General features: G+C 41.2%; 2 protein-coding genes across 4 annotated transcripts in view; one reads left to right on the top strand and one right to left on the bottom strand.

The window, feature by feature from the left end:
• Window positions 1-4,463: 4,463 nt before the first annotated feature.
• On the bottom strand, window positions 4,464-10,324 carry C2H9orf152 (chromosome 2 C9orf152 homolog). The gene is made up of 2 exons (XM_008500752.2): window positions 10,096-10,324; window positions 4,464-5,392 (listed from the first exon to the last, which is right to left on the bottom strand). The coding sequence occupies exons 1-2, from the start codon at window positions 10,322-10,324 to the stop codon at window positions 4,821-4,823; spliced, it is 801 nt and encodes a 266-aa protein (XP_008498974.2). The 3' UTR covers window positions 4,464-4,820.
• Window positions 10,325-20,689: 10,365 nt separating this feature from the next.
• XYLB (xylulokinase) overlaps window positions 20,690-22,948 on the top strand; it is an 80,297-nt gene continuing 78,038 nt past the window's right edge. Inside the window, exon 1 of one of the 3 annotated variants that reach the window (XM_030446265.1) lies at window positions 20,690-20,941. In XM_030446265.1, coding sequence (XP_030302125.1) covers window positions 20,897-20,941 — 45 coding nt within the window. In that variant the 5' untranslated portion in view covers window positions 20,690-20,896. The remainder of the gene's footprint in view (window positions 20,942-22,948) is intronic. The other 2 variants (XM_008500746.2, XM_030446264.1) reach the window with 2 other exon arrangements.

The following is a 22,948-nucleotide window of genomic DNA, read 5'->3' as shown; positions in this document are numbered from 1 at the left end:
ATATCACCATGACCACTAGAGCATGTTGTGAAGTGCCTCATCTACACGGTTTTTAAATACTTCCAGGGATGGTGACTCCACATTTTCCTGTTTTTTTTCTACACCTGCTTTAGGAAAAAAATACTATTATTAGACAGTGTGACTGTGTAATATTTCAGCCTCTTGAAATGTGACCATAGCAGCATTTCTCATAATTAAACCAAAGAAATGGTAACTAACAGTTACAAATCAAAATGTACTGCAATTTTTGTTCCAGATGTCCTTGGGAATTACATTGAAAGAATTCTCTGAAGGCAAAATATTTTCTCTAAGGAAGTTCCAGTCAGTACAGAGCACAGTAATGTCAGAGAAGCCTCAGGAAGGAACTGAGTGTTTGTAGGAAAGTGCTTACAAAGGAGTTAGTTACTTGGTCCATGCATAAACCTGCACCGAGTTTTAAATCAAGGCATTCAGGGTCCATGTTTAATTAAGATAACTAATTCAAAGCACTTTCAAATCAATTAAAAGTGTCTGCAGAAGAGAAAATCACTAATTTAGTTCAAATGGCTTTATAGAGTTGGTAAATGGCTAGATAAGGTGATAAATTTTTGTGATACTGATTTAGAAGACTTAAAAGTTGAAGTTTCATTCAGTGAAATGATCTCAAGTGTGTCATTGCAGGAATCCAGGCAAAATGTCAATTAATTTTTCAGTGATTTAAATAGTGGGCTCTTGCTAACAATGGGGATCCCTAAGACATGGGATTTTTTTTCTTTGAGTTACTCCTTTAGCTTTATTTGGTTCTCTTGTGGTCTACAGACTTGGAGATAGAAAAAAAAGAACACTCCAGTATAAGGACAGGCAGGGGTACAAATCAGCAAGACAGGTAATTAGAGAGCTAATGTCTATCACATATCAAAGGGCAATCAGGTTTCTTTGAGTATTTCTCTCCTGGTAGTTTCATATGTAGTATTTTCTCCCTATTATAGCTGTGCCTTTTATGCATATCTGTGTTTTATAGTTTAGGTTGGTTTTTTTTTTTTTCTTTCCAATCTTTCTTTAAAAACTGTAACTACTGTCAAGAAGAATTTAAAAAAAAAAAAAAAAAAGTAGCTCTGATTATTAATGTCTCATGCCTACCCAGAAATAGAATTAGCATCTGAGCTGGAAGCTGATCTGTGCAGGTTTATTTGAAAACACTAAAAAACCTGAAAAATCACAATGAACACTTCTTCCCAAACCTATCTCAGCATTCTCCTGGATAAATTGGCTCCTCATGGCTTGGATGGCTTATGCTTCACTGGGTAAGGCTGGGGAGCTGGCCAGGTCCGTGGGTTCTGGTGAATGGAGTTAAATCCAACTGGTGGCCAGTCCCAGGCAGTGTCACTCAGGGCTCAGTGCTGGGAGCAGTTCTCTTTAGTATCTTATTTAATGATGAGGGGATTGAGTTCACCCTCAGTCAGTCTGCAATGACACTGAGTTGGACGGGGTTGTTGACCTGCTTGAGGGTAGGAAGGCTCTACAGAGGAACCTGGACAGGCTGTGTGGGGTTCAACAACACTAATGGCCATGTCCTGCATTTGGGGCACAACAACAGCCCCAGGCAACACTACAGGCCTGGGGAAGAGTGGCTGGAAAAGGACCTGAGGGTGTTGGTCAATAGCAGCTGAATATGGACCAGCAGTGTGCCCAAGTGGCTAGGGAGATCAAGAGCATCCTGGCTTGTATCAGCAGTAGTGTGGCCAGCAGGACTAGAGCAGTGTTTGTGAGAGACAGTCCTAGAACAGGATTCTGTACTTGGTACCGGGAGGCTGCATCCCAAACCTTGTGTTCATTTTTGGGCCCCTCACTACAAGAAGGACATTGAGGAGTGAGGCCAGAGAAGGGGAATGAAGCTGGTGAAGGATGTGCAGAACAAGTCGGATGAGGAGCAGCTGAGGGAGCTGGAGTTGTTTAGTCTGGAGAAAAGGATGCTGAGGGGAGGCCTTATCACTCTCTACAACTGCCTGAAAGGAGGTTGTAGTGAGGTGGGGGTTGGTCTTTCTCCCAAGTAACAAGTGATAAACAAGAGGAAATGTCCTGGAGTTGTGCCAGGGAAGGTTTAAATTGGATATCAGGAAAGATTTCTTCACTGGAAGGATTGTCAGGCACTGGAATGGGCTGCCCAGGGAAGTGGTGGAGTCACCAGCCCTGGAAGTGATTAAAAGCCATGTGGATGTGGTGGCAGGGGACATGGCTTAGTGGGAGACTTGTCAGTGTTAAATGTTGGACTTGATGATTTCAAAGGTCCTTTCCAACCCGAGGGATTCTATGATCTTGCTGCTTTTACTGAGGATGAATGAAAAATTTTTCATGAGTTACTGTGGTGTACTCATTGCTATTGGTTATAGCTAGTGTTTTTCATCACTCTTTTAAGGACTGTCACTTCCAGATGACAAGGTCCCTTCCTTCCTGCTGGTTGCTGGATTGGTGTCAGACATCACAGAGTTTGGGTCTGAAACTGTTGAGTAGAACAGAGGAAATTATGTTTGGCCAAGAGTAAAATAGCATTATATCCCATATTTTTTCACTTTGTTGTGGACCAAACAAAATCCTGTGGCACACTTACAGCTCTGACTGCCCTGCAAGCAGGGAAAAGTGTAGGCTCTGACAGATCTGTGCCAACATCTCTAGTTGTGGTATCCTCCCTCAAGCACAACAGAAGTCAGTGGAATTGTATAAAGGATTAATGGTTTGAAGATGTGTTGATGGCAAAGAAAATGGTAGTTTCTCTTAGAAATGGATAACACTGCTACCTCTGTGACAGCAGGATTTTATTTGCACATTTGGATTAATTCTGTTTTCAAGATATCTTATGAGGGCATCCTCTGACTTCCTTGCAAAGAAGAGTTTGTGTCTAGAAGAACATAAACCACTGCTGAGCATCTTTGACTTTTTTTTTTCTCCCCTCACCTATTTTTTGGTTTGTGTGTGTGTTCGGTGTGATTTTGAGATCAGTGGTGGTACCTGGGGATGTGTGCTTGTAGACTATTTTGCAGGGATCATGAAGATCTTCTTGCCCAGGTAGCCAAGAAGGCCAATGGCATCCTGGGCTGCCTCAGGAACAGCGTGGCCAGCAGGTCCAAGGAAGTGATTCTGCCCCTGTACTCAGCCCTTGTGAGGCCACACCTCGAGTCCTGTGTCCAGTTCTGGGCCCCTCAGTTTAGGAAGGAGATTGAGGTCCTGGAGCAGGTCCAAAGGAGGGCAACCAGGCTGGTGAAGGGACTGGAGCACAGATCCTATGAGGAGAGGCTGAGGGAGCTGGGGGTGTTCAGTCTGGAGAAGAGGCGGCTCCGAGGAGACCTCATCACTCTCTACAACTCCCTGAAAGGAGGTTGGAGCCAGGGGGGGGTTGGTCTCTTTTCCCAGGCAACTCTCAGCAAGACAAGAGGGCATGGTCTCAAGTTGTGCCAGGGGAGGTTTAGGTTGGACATTAGAAAGAATTTCTTCACAGAGAGGGTGATCAGACATTGGAATGGGCTGCCCAGGGAAGTAGTGGATTCTCCATCCCTGGAGATATTTCAAAAGAGCCTGGATGTGGCACTCAGTGCCATGGCCTGGGAACTGCAGTGCTAGTGGATCAAGGGTTGGACTTGATGATCTCTGAGGTCCCTTCCAACCCAGCCAATTCTATGATTCTATGATTCTAAGAGCTTTGTGGGCTGTCTCCCAGATCCTCATTTTGTTGTCCTTTCAGGGCTCCAGTAGATATGGAATGGTTCAGAAAAACCAGTGGCTGCCAGGATTATGGCTTGAAATTAATGCCATTATGAAATGGGGAGACATTTCAGTTTTTCTGAAGCCTGGTTTGGAGAAAGAGACCTGTGGCAATACTTGCAGCCAGAAGCTTGTGTTTTGGTCACTGAAAATCACCTGCAAAAGAGAGTCTCCTTCCTCTAAGGGTTTTACAGGAGAGGAGACCAGCAAGATCTACTCACTTATAGAAACTTTCACAGGCTTGTGGTGCAGTTGTGTAACAAAGAGAACGTGTTAAACCATGTCAATATAAAGTAGTTGTACTGCTACAGTTTTATTTGTTTAGTTGAAATGGTTCTTTCCCCTTTGTGTGCACACTTGTAGCAGCAGGAAGAAGCATTATTCCTCCAGTAAGGAAGGTATTTTGATACAGAGTACTGGAGAACTAAGTAATTATTTCAGACTTTTGTTTTCAACTGAACTACTGAGGATAGATGGGAACCAGCACTATGTTATTATAGAATTTATATACATGAAGAAGGTGACATTTACTAAGTCCCATTAACATAATACAAATGAGCAGAGGGTTTATTAATTGATTTTAAAATACACACACATCAGAAAGGATCTTGCATATCTTTTTTCAAGGAAAGTGAATGATGAAACAATACATTAGGTGTACCAATTGCCTGAAATACTGTTTCATTTGTTATTCGTTTATTGTCTAATAAGATAGTACCATAGTGAAAAGCCTGGTTGCTTTATCAGTAGTTCTGCTAGTCTTTGCTAAAGATCTTTCAAATATTTCTAATATTGCTGTGATAAAATCATAGCTTCTAAAATCAGCAACATTAAAATAGAAAAAAAAAAAAGATAAAATTACTCTCATATCTCAGAAGTGAGTATCTGTCACACCAGCCCAGCACCCTCAGGAGAACATGCTATTTTACACTGTACAGCACAACAACAGATAATAAAGACCTTCCTTGGCTAATTAAAACAGTAGACCTTTAGCAGGTTGATCAATATATAACTACAGAGACTATTTTGCTTTTTTAAGGTTTAGTCAAATTTTTTTACTAAGTGTTCTGTATTCCTGAATGTCTTCATTGTGAGACATATAATCCAAGCTTTCTTGCTGCTTCAGATATCCTGGGCCCTTTCTTATTGGGGAAAGGGTAAAAGTTCAGTTTATTGCAGGCTGGCATGCATTTTGTATAAGGAATATGGTGATGTGTCCAAACTGCTGAAGTGGCTGATTTCAGAGCAGGCTTTTGGCAGGGGTTTGAAACATCACTGCTGTTCTCTTTGGTGAAACTGCTCCCCATGCTGGAACTTCCCAGCTGACTGAGTGCGGAGAGTTCACTTGTTTCATCTAATTCCTCAGGTTGCAGTGTGATGTTTCCCTTGGAAATGAGTCTGTGACTGTCAAAGCTGCACGGTCCCTTCTTGCAGTGGGAAAGATCCCAGGTAACTCCTTGACAAGGGGCTTGTACCAGGCGGTGAATACCCAGGTGGATGCGCCATGGTGAGTTCTCTTGGATGTTGCCACTGCTGGTTGTCTCCAGTCTGACCTTTCTGACAGGAATATACTCTGTGAGTGACTTTGATCTTCCAACTTTTTTATTAATTAGAACTGGATTGACCACGGATTCTGGGAGAACAGGTTCATGTTCACCTACAAGAGAAATGCATACGTGCACGTTACTGTGGTGGCAAAAATGAAGGGTCTGATTTCTGTGGCACAAACTGAAGAGCTTTAACACGTGAGATTATCTGTACTTTTGTCTGTGGCTGAGAGCAGTGCAAGTTCTTTTGATGCCAGGCTATGGAATAGAAGTATTTCATGCTCAGTTCTGCTGTTGTGAGGACACAAATAGTACCCTAGAGTTAGTCAAATGAAAATGGAGATTTATCCAGTCAATATTGATCTAACTGGTACTCTAAGACTCATTAACAACACAGATTGAGAATTGACTTTCAGTAATTATTTGCTTGTAAGCAAAAATTGTTAAGGTGAGCAGGGACTTGGTCTGTGTTTAAGTAGGTGCTGTGATTTGAAAGACAAAAATTTTCTGTTTGATACTGTTTGAAGTCTGTATTCAAACAGCTTAAAAATACTGACTACTTCTAGATGAAATGAGCTGTGAATTTCTTTCTTCTTAATGAAGGCTCATTAATGTACAGTGTGGTATTTTTTACTGCAATTTTATTATTGTGGCTAATATAAATGGTGTAAAGTAAATAGCTTATGACTAGTGCTTCCTGAATGATCACTTAGAGGAAAAATCTTGCTCAACAAATGGTACAGAGTAGCTGTAACAGAAGGAGAGAATCTGGTCACTATGAAACTTACTGTGAGAATTATATAAGTTATTAGGGATAGTAATTCTAATGCTACTTAAATTACACGTATCAGACAGCAAATTACCAAACACGACTGGCTTTCTGTGCTTTAAAAATGAATAGAAACAACCATTACAAAGTAATGATGAACAGTGATGTTGACGTTGCAAGTGTTAATAAAATACACTTTAATTAGTACAGCTGTAGTTTACAGTAGCTGTAGTTTGCAGTAGTTGTGCAGAATGATGATCTTTTTCACAGGGTTGAGTTACAGGAACTGTGTCTGTTGCCATCTGAGTTACAAAGCATATTAAAGTGAAAAAAGTAGATACAGAAGAGTGCTGACTACCTTCTGAAACAGAGTATCTGTATAGCCATTAAAAAAACATTTGTAACCCTGAATTTGAGATGAAGCTGGTTCAAATACTATGTGGCCTTAAAAAAAGCACAATAAAACCCCCAAAACCAACAGCATAATTCCCCCTTGCAACTGTCTTTCATACCATCTTTACAAGGCAATATTTGAAGATGTCAGCCCCAGCTGATTTACTGGCAGGACAACACAGCTTTGGGTAAGGAGGGGCTTTCAGTGCTATCTCTGGTGAAGCAACAACACCTGCAGAGATACTTTTTGGTTTTTTTTTTTTTTTTTCTGCTCCTTGGGTTGGTCACAAAAGGTTCATCTGATAAGAGCTGTTTTGCAGCGTGGTTCTGTGGCTCGGAACTGTGTCAGCTCTCATGTTGTGCTCTTCTGCAGTGCTACCAGGAGAAAGGAGACCAAAGCAGTGGCAGAGCTTAGAGGTATACATGTCTGCATGTGTCTAGTGATGTGTGCTAACAGAATTTTATAGAGTGACACCATTCATAGAGATAAGAACACACTGTTCTCCATCACGGAACAGTGAGAATCAAAGCTATAACTGGATTTGATCCCGGAAATATAGATGAGCTTGGGTGGCTGCAAAAAGCCCACTTGCAAACTAGATCCCTCAGTGTTTTGCAGAACAGCAATGGGCAGCACCAAGCTACAAAAGTTAAGGCTTGTTTTGTATGTGTAAATAAAACACAAGAGGGAAGGAACTGAAAGACTGAAGTGATGAAGCTCTGCATGTTTCTATGGATGTAGTTGGACCCTTGGCTGAGCTAGCACTGGTAGGCAACATCAGGTTTTATCTTGTACCTTATCAACTGGTCAGAAGAATTATGAACTGTCCTGAATTGATCAGAATCCAAAGTAATGCATCTAGTCTAATTTTAATAGTCTGAACTGGTTTTGAGTTCAGGTTCCTTGGCTAGAGGTGTGGCACACAAAAGTGAGCAATAATTTCTGATAGAAATGTAAGAGTCCTGAACTACTCCTGTGTGTTGAATTAACACACATTCAGCACTTCCTCCACTTCAAAACAAATAATTAGGCAGCTCTTTGGTCTGTTTTTTTGTTTGGTTGGTTTTTTTGTGTGGCTAGTTTTTTAGTTTATTTTGGGCATTGTTAACAATTTGGCCTTTCCATATGCTGTCATCAGAGAGATACTTTTAAGGATCTGAAGTGACAAAAGTTAATCTTATTTCAAGCTACTTTGGGAAATTCTTGGAAGAGATTTTTCCAGTCAGAGCCCCAGTGTTTATTCTGTTGTGACTTCATGCACTGAATGTTCCATTTAATTCCTAAAGTAAATACTGTTTTTCAGCTTCTTAGGCAATAAATGAATACATTGCTGTATTATCCACTATCTGGTGACTTTCAAATCTTATCATGCTCTTTGTTCTCAGCTAATCAGGAACAGGCAGAAGCAGGAATGTGGCAGTATGTATTGGGGAAGAAACAAAAGAAAGTTTTTTTGAGGTGACTTCTCAGTTATTAATGTACAACAAACCTAGAGAAGTCAGAGGATCTTAAGTTCTCTTTAAATGTCCACAGCCTCTTGGCTCTGGCAAACAGGTAGTGACATACAAAGCTAAAAGTCCTCAAAGAAAACTGGAGTTACCATTGCAGCTGTGGTGCAATAAAGTGGTCAAAATCCCTGTGGTATCCATCACAGGACAGCTGGTCTGTCCAGCAGAACCAATTTAGGGTTTTATTATTTAGAATAAAGACCTTTGGCAGAGATTTTTTTAGACCATGAGCGACTGAAGGTGGCCTCCTTACATGATGTTTATATGGGGTTCTTGTGTCTGGCCTCTGATGTTTATATGTGTGTGGGGTTGTAGTGGTGCTGGTGTTCTTGTCCCCTTTACAGCTCAGCCATAATCTTATCCTCTAGATAGGGAAAAAATTTGCTGCCTCTACAAAATATTGATGCATGCATGGACTGCCTTATGGTATTAGCTGAAACTTCTGGATAGTTCAAGCTCATAAATTAAAGAGTGTAGGGCAGTAGGCTCTCCTGATGTGGTTGTTTTTGTTTCTGCTTGACATGCTCTTGGAAACTTGTTCATATATATTTATATATAAATATATATATATATATGATTATAATATAACAGACTCAAAGTGCTGAGCTATGTAATAGGTTTTCCCAGCTTCCAAAGCATGGGAATGTGTAAGATCAATTTCCACTACATTGAGAACTCAGCATAACAAGCTGACACCCCCTCCTCCCCCAGCTTCAGCTACTTCTAGCAGTAACATTAATGCTTTCAACACAGCTTATTTAAAGATAAAAGTTCAGTGCAGTAAGTTATGTGGTTCTGTGAATGTTTTGGGTTCTGTGTATGTATGAAAATACTGGTATGTGAACTTCTAGCTCTACTAAATTTTAAAGTTCCCAGAGACTACTTTCCTATGTCTTTTATTTAGTCTTCAAATGGTGTCCTTGCAAAAAAGAAACTGCACTGATTACATTCATTGTATGTGAAGCTTCATTTGAATTTAATCTAAATACAGACTTCTGCTTCCTTTCTTTAACTACAGCTTTTTGCTGTAGCTGATTAGGGGTCTGCTTTGTCTTCAAGTTAGTTGCCTTTTCATACCTGATATAAGCTTGTATATCTATATATGTGCTCCTCACAGATTTAAATTCTTTTAACATAGAAATTTCTAGGCATTTGAATGAAAGAATACTGAAGAATCTGTTGTATAGTTCATAATTATGTGGTTTTTCTGTTGTTTTGATGGTATAGTCTGACACAGCCAAACTCTAGAACTGCTGAAATATGTAGGAGAAAATGTAAAGATTGAAATAACTTAGGTTCTGTATTTGTTGAGGTAAGTACTAATAAGAGAGGTGAACCAAATGTGTTTTTCATATTGTAAATAAGTTCAGAAGACAACTTCATTAAATGACTTAATATTCTCAATATTCACTTTAACTTGGAAAGCAAATGAAAATACTTCAGTGTAATGTTGGAAGTTTAAAGTATTTGGAATTTTCCTACACAGAATCTCTCTGACATGGCAGATAGATGGGAGACACGTATTGTTACTTGTTTTTCAGTTTATGTACATTCCAGCCAATGCACAGGGAAAGCACGTTTAAAATGGGACATCTGGTTTAAAGCTAATGTTACACACCATGACTCTTACACTATAAATTATTTCTTAATAAAAGCCCAGCTTGTGCTAGTCCAGTCTCTTGATATTTGCTATTGCTTCCTGTAGTCTTGTAGAACACATTTCTTTACACAGAATAAGAAGAGAAAAAGAGAGAGAAGACCTAGAATTGCTTGTTCTGATGGAAGCATTCAAGAGAACAGAAATGTGACAGAATACATTGGAAAAATGCACTGATGATAGACATGAAGTATGTAGCTCCTGTAAAAGTTACCATTTATGTTTAGAATTTTACTTTACTGACATAAAACCCATAAAACCTTATCTTCTGGTTTAAATCTATGTTAGTATTTCACTGCTATGAAGCTAATTGAAATAAGCATAAGGTCACCTTTCAATCAAACAAATAAAATCCCAAAATGACAGAAAATGAATTAACTTTTTATCTCCCCAAAGCTGAGCATAAAAAGAACAAAGCTATAAGTTAGTCAAGATTTAAAGCATAACATCTACATTTGCATTGTTTCCTTTAAATGTAAGCATACCTGTTTTAAATACAATAATGTGTGACTGCAGTTTTTGCTTCTGTTTTATATGGTCATATTGCTCCTCAAGGAAGCTTACATCCATCTTGGTTGGCTGCTTATCGTGATCTGGAGCCTGTTGCTCTGAGGTATGAGTCACAGAAAAAATACCAGTCATGTATTTGTAAGCCTTCACCATCTGTTCCAACAAGGAAGAAAAAGTCGTGCAGAAGCAAGACATTTCCTTCATTGTGTCAGAAAAAAAAACAAAAACAAAACCAAACAAATCAAGTATGGAGCATCTGATATCTTCCTAAATAAAAAAGTAACTTTCTTCTAAGAACAGTGACTTATTTCAGAAGTTGTGTGGTCTCTGAAGCTGGGGCTTGCAGTCAGCTTCTTTTCATGCGATGCCTCTGGAGCAATTGCACACAGAGCTCATGCTTATGACTGGATAGTTGAATTTAATGTTGACTTAAGGCTGTGAGTGTATGAAGCTTTGCCAAAAAAAACAGTGAAATACAAAACCTCATTGAGCACAGTCAGGTGCATAGAGGGCTGGGTAATACTGGTTTAAGTAGTAATATTAGTGCTTAAAGGGATGCTGTCATGGTGACCTCCACAAGACAGTGTTTTCATCAGAGCAGGAAATACTTCCCTCAGGTTTCTTTCCATGGATTTTGGAAATCTCTTTTGCCCTCCACTCTCCGTTCCTTAACTTGTCATTCTTGCTGCTACATCTTGGAGTGCAGAGGATGATTTTGTGCTTGTTTCTCCCTTTTAAGTGTGTGTTAAAAGTATTCAGGCCTGGATGCAGATTCAAAACATTATTTACCAATGGCATGTGGGACTGGGAGGCTAGAGATATCAGTGCCTTTCTCTGACTCATTCAGTTTTTCTGCTTTCTGTAAAATGAAATGAACTAGAGAAATAATTTCCTTACTGAGAGCTGAAGAGACTCTTTAAATGAAAGGTAAACCATGGTTTAAAACTTACCATACAAGTTTTAGTATTATCTAATAAGGAGGCAAAGAATTTTAAAAATGCATGCCTTGTCATCATATCAAACAAAAGAGAGACTGTGTCTGGACTATGAACTCCAAGTTTCTCTCCCTGAAATAGGTCCATCTTGTACTGCTGGAAGGGCCCAAGAGAGTAGTATGTGAAAAACTAATGCTGTTAAACAGTAGTTTTAATACAATTGTGCATCTCCTAGGACTCTTGCAGTGGAAAACATTGCATTAAAAAATCATGAAGGGGCAGCGTGTGGAAAGGATGCCGGTTTGCTGTATTTTTCCAGTTACTGGCAGAACCTGTGATGATTTGCATCATAAATGATTTACTACATCAGGCTTGAATTCTGCAGAACTTGGAAATCCCTTTGGAAGTTGTGTGTAGGCATGTGACAAGATTCTTGTTACGCAGTGCAGAGTTCTGGTAAGGCCCAGCAGGCTCTCATGTATATCATAGAATCATAGAATTGGCTGGGTTGGAAGCGACCTCAGAGATCATCAAGTCCAACCCTTGATCCACTACCACTGCAGTTCCCAGCCCATGGCACTGAGTGCCACATCCAGTCTCTTTTTAAATATCTCCAGGGATGGAGAATCCACTACTTCCCTGGGCAGCCCATTCCAATGTCTGATCACCCTCTCCATGAAGAAATTCTTTCTAATATCCAACCTAAACCTCCCCTGGCACAACTTGAGACCCTGCCCTCTTGTCTTGCTGAGAGTTGCCTGGGAAAAGAGACCAACCCCCCCCTGGCTCCAACCTCCTTTCATGGAGTTGTAGAGAGTGATGAGGTCTCCCCTGAGCCTCCTCTTCTCCAGACTGAACAGCCCCAGCTCCCTCAGCCTCTCCTCACAGGATCTGTGCTCCAGTCCCTTCACCAGCCTGGTTGCCCTCCTTTGGACCCGCTCCAAGACCTCAATCTCCTTCCTAAACTGAGGGGCCCAGAATATCAGCTGTAATTCACTTAATAATTGCTTGTGCCTTCCCAATACACTTGTCTCTTGCAAATCATGTTGCTGGCCTCACCTGCAGTCTTCTGTCAGAGAAAGAACAGTAAACACAATGCATAGTCAGACATTAGAGATGTTCTTCAAGTTAGCTTCTCTCTTGACCCTGGAAAAAGCACACGTCTTGTTGGAGTTGTTCTGATGTGTCGTGGCTTTGGTAGATGTTTGATATTCACCCTTCAGGAGTGACAAACACCCAGTGGTCCGTAAGAAGGAGTCCCTCCATTGCCTTGTTTGTTCCATATTCTGAGTTGCTGGCACATGGAATCCTCCTTTGGACCTTCAGGCAGTTGGTTTATACATTGGGGCAGGAGATTTAATTAACCTCGCTGAAGTTTGAGCTGGCATTCAATACAAACATTATTAATGGTCAGAAAAGTTAACCAACCTTTTTGAAATTCCAATCACACTTTTTGACTTGCTGACCTCCTGTGAAAGTGAGTTGTGCAACTTGACTTTGTGTTGCAGGAAGAATTACCAGGATAGGATCTCTGAACGTGAAATGTAGGCTCTGTCTTAAGAGAAGTGCACTTGACTTCTCATTAAAAGAACATTTAAGTTATAATGAGTTTGTATCTGATGAGAAATTATGATGATTTTTAATTACTTGTGCAATACCATTCCCTCAGGATCAGGGAAAAGCCATCACACTTAGTTACACAAATGGATTACATGAGGCAGTCTCTTCCCAAAGAGTTGCATGGGTAAGCAGCAAAACCAGAAACAGGGAAAAGAAACCAGAAACAGGGGAAAGAAGACAGAAGCTCAATAAAATGAAGTGAGTAAGTCCAGGTAGTAGAGCAGATTGCTGGAACAGGATTACCTCTTACTTTTCTGAGCCAATCCATACACTTTTCAATTTGTTTCCTGTTCAGGGAAAGCTTGTGAACAAGGCATCTTTATTTAGTCTCAAGAGGTGTACATATACATCTTTGTGTTTATTTATGTGTTTGTGTGTATATGCTTTGCTATAAAGGGCTGTTTGTGTCTATGTGTATGCATATACATATATGTGTGTATGTGTGTGTGTTGTAAGAATAATTTGCAACCAGGATATGATCCATAAAATGAGCTGCAGGTCTAATCTACATGATACCCCGAAGTGCAGAGGGTTAATTGTGGTTTTTGATGGAACTAATACTTGTTAAACTTGAAGATGGGTTACACCACAGTGGAACCACTTCCTTTGTATTACTACTAAAAAAATATAAAATTGTATTGTCATACATCCACACGAAATTATGACTTGTGTTTAAACCAGTCAGTGGTTTAGTCTTCTGTCAATTGAGTTGCTTGGATCTGCAGACCACTGTATACTTGTAAAATATGCAGCAGGTGGCACTATTGGAGTTGTTTGACTCTTTGTTGTAGTCCTGGTAGGAGAGGCCCCCATTCAGCTTCCAGGTTGCTGAATATAAGCAGTGAAACCATTTCCAAGCTCTGGCACACGTATTTCCTAACAGAATTATAGGTTCTGAACATTTATTGCCATGATTAGGTTTGTGTAAAAATTTGCCTGTCTTTAATTGAACAAACTGCTGTCACAATTGTCATTTGTAAGTAATTTTCATTTGATTATCCCCTGAAGTCTGAAGTGCCACATTTCCCTTGAGCATCTTCTTCCATCACACAATGGAAGCAATTCATTTCCTTGAGGTAAAAATATTTCAGAATGCTTCATAATCCAAAAGCAATGACTTTTAGAACTTGAAGTAGATGTTTACTGCCCTTGACCTCAGTTGCAAAAATCTCATTTAAGAAGATGCAACTAATTTTATCTTGTACTAATTAATTTGTGAGTAGTAAATTAGGTTTTTATTTATAAAATTGTTTGGAGGACTTTATAGGAAGAATTGTTGATTTACAGATAATTAGAAATGCTCATAATGCTTAACTGTCTGAATGCACTTCCTGTAACACTGGGTTTTACTGCACACCTGAGACCAAAAGTATCTATGATTATTTGTGTTTTTCATGTGCAGAATTATAGACATGTCCAATATTGTTCATGCAGGTTACAAAGACAGAATACAAATAATGGTTGGTTTTAACTGGCACTGAGAAGGAAAATCCAAGTTACTGTGATAACCACTTCTAACTTTCTGTAGTATTTTTTAATTATTATTTTAAATGCAGTCTTGAAATGTTAGAAAATCATTATTTTATGTTGAAAAAATGTAATAGTAGGTAGAAACAGGGTAGCTGCTATTATTTGGGTACTAGATGGTATTAGTAGAATCAACAGTAATTGTTTACTTTTTAATAAGAATTTTCATAAGAGGACATATATATTTATTATTTGAAAGCAAAAATTAAAGCATGACCCAGTTTGGGACTGGTTAAGTAGTTAGAGCAAAGGACTTTCCAGTGATAGAAGATTATTTTTTTGGGTCTTGCTACATGTCCATGCTAATGGGATGAAAGAGTCTACAGTGCACATCTTCAGTATGATCTCAAGATGTTTCTTCTGATCTGACCTATCATGTGCTTTCAGACATCAGTAGTGTATCTGGCTTTTCATTTGTTGAGAACTTGGTGTTATCCAGTTCCCTTTGCAGAAATACATTCTGGTTTTTATTCTGGGGGCAGTAAATATGATCCTACAGAAATCACTGAATTCTTCTTAGATTGCTTGGTGCTGGCTGTGAGGAGTTCAGTACAGATGTTCTGTACATGCTTCTCTGTGCCTGGCATAAACAGCATTTAAAAACATCTTCTCTGTCTTAACTCTGTTGGTGCTGAAGGTTAAATAACCCTAATTTGAATCATAGAATCATAGAATCGACTGGGTTGGAAGCGACCTCAGAGATCATCAAGTCCAACCCTTGATCCACTACTGCTGCAGTTCCCAGCCCATGGCACTGAGTGCCACATCCAGTCTCTTTTTAAATATCTCCAGACACGGAGAATCCACTACTTCCTTGGGCAGCCCATTCCAATGTCTGATCACCCTCTCTGTGAAGAAATTCTTTCTAATGTCCAACCTAAACCTCCCCTGGCACAACTTGAGACCCTGCCCTCTTGTCTTGCTGAGAGTTGCCTGGGAAAAGAGACCAACCCCCCCCTGGCTCCAACCTCCTTTCAGGGAGTTGTAGAGAGTGATGAGGTCTCCCCTGAGCCTCCTCTTCTCCAGGCTGAACACCCCCAGCTCCCTCAGCCTCTCCTCACAGGATCTGTCCTCGAGTCCCTTCACCAGCCTGGTTGCCCTCCTTTGGACCTGCACCAGGGCCTCAATCTCCTTCCTAAACTGAGGAGCCCAGAACTGGACACAGTACTCAAGGGGTGGCCTCACCAGGGCTGAGTACAGGGGCTTGTGTTGGTGTTACTTGTTGTGGAAAAGAAACTAAAATGATGAAATTTGCTCTGCTAGAATGCTGCTCATTCTTGGTTTGTCAGCATTATTGCTCCCTCTGTGTAAATAATTAGCATCCAGACTTAGGGTCAGGAGTAACTGTTCATTCTGTAGTTCTGCTGTCCTTGCCCACTGAGAACTTCCCATATTCCCTTTTGGAAGTGACAGTGTGCAGAGGCAAGTCTAAGGAGAAACTGAAGTTATTCATCAGTTGGAGAGTTTAAATAAATGAACCCTGATGTCTTTCCTTACTGTTTCCCTGCCTTCCTTCTTAGTTTTCAAGTTTATTAAATTAATGTGACAAAGAAGATGGATACATTTACTTCATTTTGACCTCATAAAATTGTTGATGAGAAGAGGATGCAAAGAAACTAAATGGTCTTCAGTAGCCCTCTTCAGAGGCTTTTAAAAATACATTCATTGTTCCTTGATTACACAGGTGCCTTAAATTCCAGTTCCAATAAGCAGAGTTCACATTTCCAGTACTGTTGCTAAATATCTTTTTTACAACATCTACTACTCAGTTTCCTATCCATGGAGTTAGGATGTCTGCAGCTCTGTGTGGTGACAAGTGCCTGTGTTTATTCCTTCTCCCAGCAGTTATAATACACAAATATGAACTCTGGAAGAATTTCAAGCAGGGTATAAATAAATTGGATAAGGCAAGTAATTTTTTTGCCTTGATTTTTTCCACCTGTAAATTACCTGATTTTGATTCATTCCTGATAGCAAAATGATTTTTGATCCTTGCAGGATGGTGCTGAAAAGTGCAAGGCTTGGCCCTTATTAGTTTCCACCTCAGGCAATTGCTTCAGTAGGAATGAGTTTATCTTTGATTGGTTTTAATCAATAAAATGTACTTATCTGTAAGTGGAGTTTGATAAGAATCAAGTACAGCATGAAAGAACTGGTTAATCTGTTGTTAATTAAAAGTTTTATCTGGATGGCAACATCTTGCTTCTGAGATATTTGCTTTTGAGCATTAGGACACAAACCACTTCAGTATTCATCTTCAAGGAAATCTGCCGGGTGTGTAAGTTCACTTTAATAAGCCTTGCAAATAGCTCTAGCTAAGATAGTTCTCCAAAGAGGATGGTTAAGTACTATTACTATTGTGAGAATGAATATGGACTTGAATTCTGTGCAGGGGAGGAAAGTGTCCTAAAAATAATTTGCTATTCAGAAACATCCTTCACTTCACTTCCATGCAGAGATCTCATGAGGAATCTGTGCTGCACTTCATAATCACTGGTAGCCTAATTGAGTCAGTGAAATTACATCTGTAAGACTGGAGTATGTAAAACCAGATACAATTCCACAGTGTTTGATTCAGTACCCACTGAACTCAGCACATGTTCTGCTGAATTTGATAGAAGTGAAATTGGAGGATTTTATGTACATGATTACATAAAAGCTGCAAATTGACCAGTACCTCTGCAACTGACAGTATAATTGAGATTGTGTTGCTGAGAAGTCATGTAGTTTTTTTCCTTATATCCATGGTTCAGGTACATGTATGTGCTTTTACATGGAATACTGTACCAGTTCCTTATGGTCTCTGTAAAAGGCCTTAATTGGTTAATGCAGTGCCACACCTGAGATGTAAAACATGCACACATCAAGAATTAGATCAACCAATAAGTTTGTGGAATAATTACCATACCTAAGCTATGTCTTCTATCTCCATGTAACAACTGTGGAATGGTTTCCTCTTCTGGATCTCATTCATACAGCTTTTTATGGAGTTTTGTATGTGCATCCATTCACAATAATCAGTAAAACTGGAGAGGATAACAGCCTCCTCCCTCCACTGCTTTTAAACATCAAGCACTTATTCTTACACAATGAATAATGAGACTCCCTACAGCATTTGGAGGTATGGACAAACAATGGTTACCAGAAAATAATGTGCAAAACTAACTTCAACAGCTGAGTGCATGTTTAGGGAAAGGGAAACATTTTTCATGTTACAATGCCATCTCAATAAAAAGAACAGCAGCTTCATCTTTTAATTCATGGTACTGTGGTATTTTATATTATCAGTACCTGGTTAAACATTGCTGAAGATTTTGTGATAACAAGAGTACATGCAATGCTAAGTAGAAAAGGAATGACCTTTAGAGCATTCTCATTGTTCAGTTATCTTTCCAGTAGGTGAGCCTGGTGCTCAAGCTGAGATTTTCATCTTTTTTAGGAGATGTGTTAGCATGTTATTGTTGTGTTACCTGGAGCTTAATGTACTAAACATCTCCCACCTAATTAGTAGCATTGCATGTGACTATCAAATTACTTGGCAAATAGGCTGGCATTTGTCTGACCCACCTTACAATGCTTAATGTTTCAAGGCAAATTAAAGACCCACAAGATTTCTTACCAGGAAGAGGTTAATTGTGCCAGTGTTAGGTCTAACGTGGGCTCCTGTGGTTGGGTTGCATGTGTTTGAGTGATGTCTGTGTGTGCACCGACTCTTTCCTGTCTTATTATTTCTGCTGTGCCAACCTGTGCTCATGCACCGGTGTGAAATACCTCTTTGGGGCTTAGAAATAGTTGGGTGAGCTGCTACTCAACATATCTAGTTAGATGCACAAAATCTACTGCTGGAAGCAAAAGGACTGGTAGCTTTGTAGCTTCCTGTGAAGGTGTGTGTACTTCCACATCTCATTAAACGATGTAGCAAATATAAATCATATAAATGTCAATATAATAATCCTAATTTATGTCCAAGGTGAGGGCTCTCTGTTCTCTGGCTTGTTGGCACGTTGAAGGTGGTGGGATGATAACAAAGCGTGGTAGTTAGGCTGTCACTGGTTTTGGAGGAGTTCACCTGTGTAAAGCTGAACAATGCAGTTAAATCCGAGTTTGTATCAAGTGCAGCTCAGACCAGAGGCTGATCTTGATAGTCAAAGTGAGAGTAAAAGGTAAATAATCTCCTTATGTAAAAATATGGTGTACAATCAAAATAATTTATGCTTTGCAATGAATTGAAACAATTGTGCAGTTGAAGTTAACTTGACAGTGGGGGAAGAAAAAAAGAGGCTTAATTGGCATACTAATTATAATTTATCAAAACAGCCAAGGGCCTAGCAGAGCATGGAAGTATTCTTTCTCTATCAGGTCAGAAACTAGTTAATAGGAAAAGGGGAATAAACTCACTTTTCCCTTTATCCTGCTCTGTGTGTCTTGAGTGATTAATCTGTGCTCAGCCTCAAGCTGTTAATCATCAGCAGTGACATTTCAATTCAAACAGCATTTTGTCCATCCCCTCTGGAAGTTCTGGATTTGTCAGTGTTAAAGGATCACAAGTACATTGACTGCAGCTTCCCTGATAACTGTGCAGCTAAACCTTGTTTGCTTTCAAAAACATTTTTGATGGTTGTGGTATCTGCCTGTATGAACTTTAAGGAAGAGCAACAGTGTAAGTTTTCCATATGCAAACAACCATATTTGAGAGAACACTGCTTTGATGGAAGGATGGGCAACAGAATGACTGGTTAAAGCAATGATTCTCCAAACTTCCCTATTTTCTCCAGAAAAACATGAAAACTGAGACAAGCAACAGAAGCATTTCCATTCTGTCCTTGAGTGGGTTCTACTGAATTATTGTCTTGCACCCTTACTCCTAATTTAAAATCAATAACATGGGGGTTATTCCCAATTTTTCTGTGTTATTTAAAGCAAAGTACTATTGTTCTGATCTGATTGCTGATAAATATAATCGATTTTTATCTCCTCCAAATATTGCTTTATTTATTAATTTACTGTTGTTACTACTAACCGATTTCTCCTTAAATAAAATAAAATCCACTCATCTCTCTTTTTCTGAAGTAATTTATGATTCCTATGGTTTTCTCTGGAACTGACTTCACTTTCTCTCAGCTTTTGTGTGTAGTTGTATTTTGAGAATTGCAGCATTTCAAGCCTCAGCCTTACTTGTTCATCAGGACTATGCAGCCAGTGAAAGGGCAGAGCCCTCCTTGGCTCACCAGCCCCGTTCTGCATTAATGATAAAACAGCCTCTGTGTGTTATTTGATCCTTTTTTGTTGCTGTCTGGTTTGTTACACAAGGAAGCAGTTCTTAGTAACATTTTAAAAACCTTATTTCCGTCACAGCCCCGTGGTTAAGTGGGACCTTTGTTCAGGGCAGGCCCACCCAGCATGAGCTTCTAAGGGGCACAAAACTTTCCCCACCACCTGGTGGCCACCTGATTGAAAAAAGACAAACTATGAACGGGTGACAGTCCTACAAACCTTTATTTTTAAATGAGCTGGTACTTTGGCTTACTTCATTGGGATGTTTCCTGCCTGCAACTTACACAGATAGATTTGGAGGGTTAGATTCTAGAATGCAGGCCAACAACACTGTGCATTTGAAGGAACTCCCACATTGTAAATATTTTCCAGACTAATTTAAACTGTCTTTTTAAGAGATTTTGTTGTCACATTTCTAATACAGAGTATTGAAAGCTTGTGTGATGTAGTGGATTAAAAGTCAGTGTATTTAGAATGCTCGCACTGTAGGTTTAAAGCCTGCAGGGTTAATATTTTAAAGGTTTTTCTTAGCAGTAGTAACTAGAAATCTTAAAAGTCTAAACCTCTGGGAACTAAATTTTTGAGAAATCACTGGGAATGTTCAGAATATGAAAAAATTATTAATATTTTATAGCTTAAAGGAAATTTCAAATTAAGTATTTGTATGGTTAAAACAGTTTAGGATCCCAGGTGTGCAAAACCTATTTGACTGCATCAAGGTTCTGCAGAGGTATCGTCTTGATTGCAGAAGGAAAGCGTTTCAGATGAGCCTTCATTTGATTGAGCACTTCCACTTCACTTACTTTAGCAGGTAATGCAAAACCTTAAAGCTTCCCTAAACCCTTCCAACCTAAACAAACAAACAAACATAAACCCCAAACAAACTTCAGCCAAAGTAACAATTCTGCATTTTTTCATGGGACACAATGGAAGCGCCTCTGGGCAAACCAGAGCGCGATACTCCAACAGGACTGGTACCAAACCACGGATGTTAGGATTGCGTGAATTCCTTGGAGCTGTAGTTTGGAGTTGCTGGGTTTTTGTTTGTGAATCGGGTGGTCCCTCTACAGCTGCTGTGGAGTTTTCTCACCCATCCGAGCACCGGTGGGACCCGGTGATCCCACACATCAGCACCGGGTTACTGATGCTCAGCGGCTGCCTTGAGCCCTTCCCCTCTCTGCAGCCCTCGCCAAGCCCCTCCGGGTGAGGGATGAGGGGTCAGTCCCGCTCGGCCGGCTCCCTACGAGCTGAGCACTCATTAACCCCAGTACCGAACACTCATTAACTCCGGTACCGAGCACTCATTAGCTCCGCGGGGCTGGGCTGGCGGCTCCTTCCCGGGGAGGCCGGGCCTGCAGAGCCATCCCCTCCTCTCTCGGCTGCGGGGCAACGGTGAGGGCCGGCCGGGCCCCTCCACGCCATGGCGGCTCCGTGCTACCTGGGCTGGGACTTCAGCACGCAGCAGGTACCGCCGATACCTCCCCCCGCCCCTCCTCTCCCTTTCCATCCATCCCTCGGCCCGCGGCAGCTGCGCGCAGGGCGGTGAGGAAGGGGGCTCGGGGGAGAGCAGCCCTCCTGCTCCTTCTCGGGCTCCCGCTGGCTCTGTCCGGGGCTCTCCCGGTGCCACCGCCGCCTTCAGGGGGGCTGGAGCCAGCGGGGTGCGGGCGGCTGCGCCCACCGGGCTTCGGGGAGCTGCAAGGGGAGCAAGGTCCAGGCTGTCCCTCCCTCCATCGTGTCCCCCCAGCACGGGGGAGATCGGGCCTTCCTTCTCTGGCAGCTCTCTCCGTCTCTTTGCCTCCGCCCAGTGTCGGTTTTATTCTGCCGGGTTTCCTGGTTTACAGCCGGGCCGGAGGCTGCGCTGCGCTCCGTGGCCAGGGTTCAGCTGCCTGCCAGAGCTTGGGCAAAGTAATTCCCAGAGCCTGATGTCTGTGTGGAGCCATCGGCACTGCCTGTGCCCGGCTGTTCACATCCCTCCTTCTCCTCACCGGCCTAAGCGCATCCTTCATCCCTTTCTGTTTGTCCCATGCCTTGTCTGACGCTGTAGGCTCTGTGTCCTACCAGGTCCTGCTTCCCCGTCCTGCCAGGATGCATTTAATCCCGGAAAGGAGTGCTGTGGCCCTTCTCTACACTCATACTCACCAGAGGACCTTCTGCCTGCAGCATCAGGCAGGCTGGGAGCTGAGATTTGCTGGCATGAACCTGGCATTTCCAGTGTCCTTGTAATAATCATGATTGATAGGGTTGTGAACCTGGATCCCCAGGTTACTACTTGAAATTTTGATTTGCCAGCACAGTGGGGTATTACCACTCTGTGAATAGAAGCTTGGCCCAAGTTATGCATAAGCCTGAATGTGTTTCTAAGAACTGTAAGAGCATAAATCACTTCATTACAGCTGTGCTGAAGTTTGGGAGCCTGAAAAGACACATCCAGGTTAGGCTGATCAAGTGGTTTTCAAGGGGCCATGCTGGATGCAGAAAACCAATGAAGGTGCAATGGGTGAGAGCCATTTCTAAGCTGGTGCAGGGCATCAGGTTGGGCATGGGTTGTGCTGGTGCACAAATCATGGCCCTACATCAGTATGGCTAAAACAGGGGTGGTCTTCTTAACTGAATACAACTCTTTGAGATGACTTAGTCTGTAGTGTAATGAGGCAACCAGGTGCCCCTAATTGCCAGGGAGTGGCATGAGCTTGTATCAAGCCCACCTGTGCCTGGTTAGGGCGGGCCCCCACTGAGCATGAGCAGGACCAGGGGGCCAATAAAAGGTGAGGCCTAAGACACAGGCTCAGCTCAGTCCTGAGCAAGCCAGCAGAGAGGTCAGTTGCTCTTGGAACGACAGCACCGATCTGGGCTAGTCAACTCTGAGAGCTATAGGCTTAGAGCATTGCTCGTGAGTCTCTGCTGGAACAGCTGGTTGGACCTTGAAGCGCCATTCCCTAAGAGAGGTTTGTCTTGCTACATTAGTCTTTGTAGGTTTTTTTATCTGTTAATTTACCAGCAGTTTTCACTCTTTCCCCTTGTTGAATTGCATGCAGAATGTGAGCTACCTTCTCACTTTTCTGTTAATGTTTTTCTTCTGTACAAGGAGAACTTGGATGAAGAGGAAAGGTTGTGGTACTCTTCCAGTTTGTGCTTACAAGGAAGCTCAGCTTTATGGAGTTACCTGCTAAGGAAGTTGCTTTCCCTCAGAATACACTTGTGTAATGCCCTCTGAGCTTTGCCAGACTGGTAGCATTTGATTAACTCACTGTTTGGGTACAGGGAAGGTCTTCAAGGTATCCTAAGGATCTGTTAGTTTCTGTGGTAAGATGGGGCAAAAAAAGGAGAGTTGGCTAAAAACCAAAACAAAAGAGACAATATGGCATCTTTAATCTGAGATACTGCATCCTTTGGAGAAATTATAAAAATTGATTACCATGGTGCAAGCTACAAACCTTGTAATTTGCTGTTTTTAGTGTATGCCTGCATCTCA

Source organism: Calypte anna, chromosome 2 (assembly GCF_003957555.1).
Source record: "Calypte anna isolate BGI_N300 chromosome 2, bCalAnn1_v1.p, whole genome shotgun sequence".
Classification (NCBI taxonomy): Eukaryota; Metazoa; Chordata; class Aves; order Apodiformes; family Trochilidae; genus Calypte; species Calypte anna.
Note: the sequence above shows the minus strand (reverse complement) of the source record. Positions and strands in the feature narration are given on the sequence as shown.

Coding starts and splice junctions, on each gene's coding strand:
- C2H9orf152 (XM_008500752.2), bottom strand. CDS start 10,324: ATGAAGGAAATGTCTTGCTTCTGCACGACTTTTTCTTCCTTGTTGGAA. Junction 5,393..10,095: donor CATTATTGTATTTAAAACAG/GTATGCTTACAT, acceptor TTTCTCTTGTAG/GTGAACATGAACCTGTTCTC.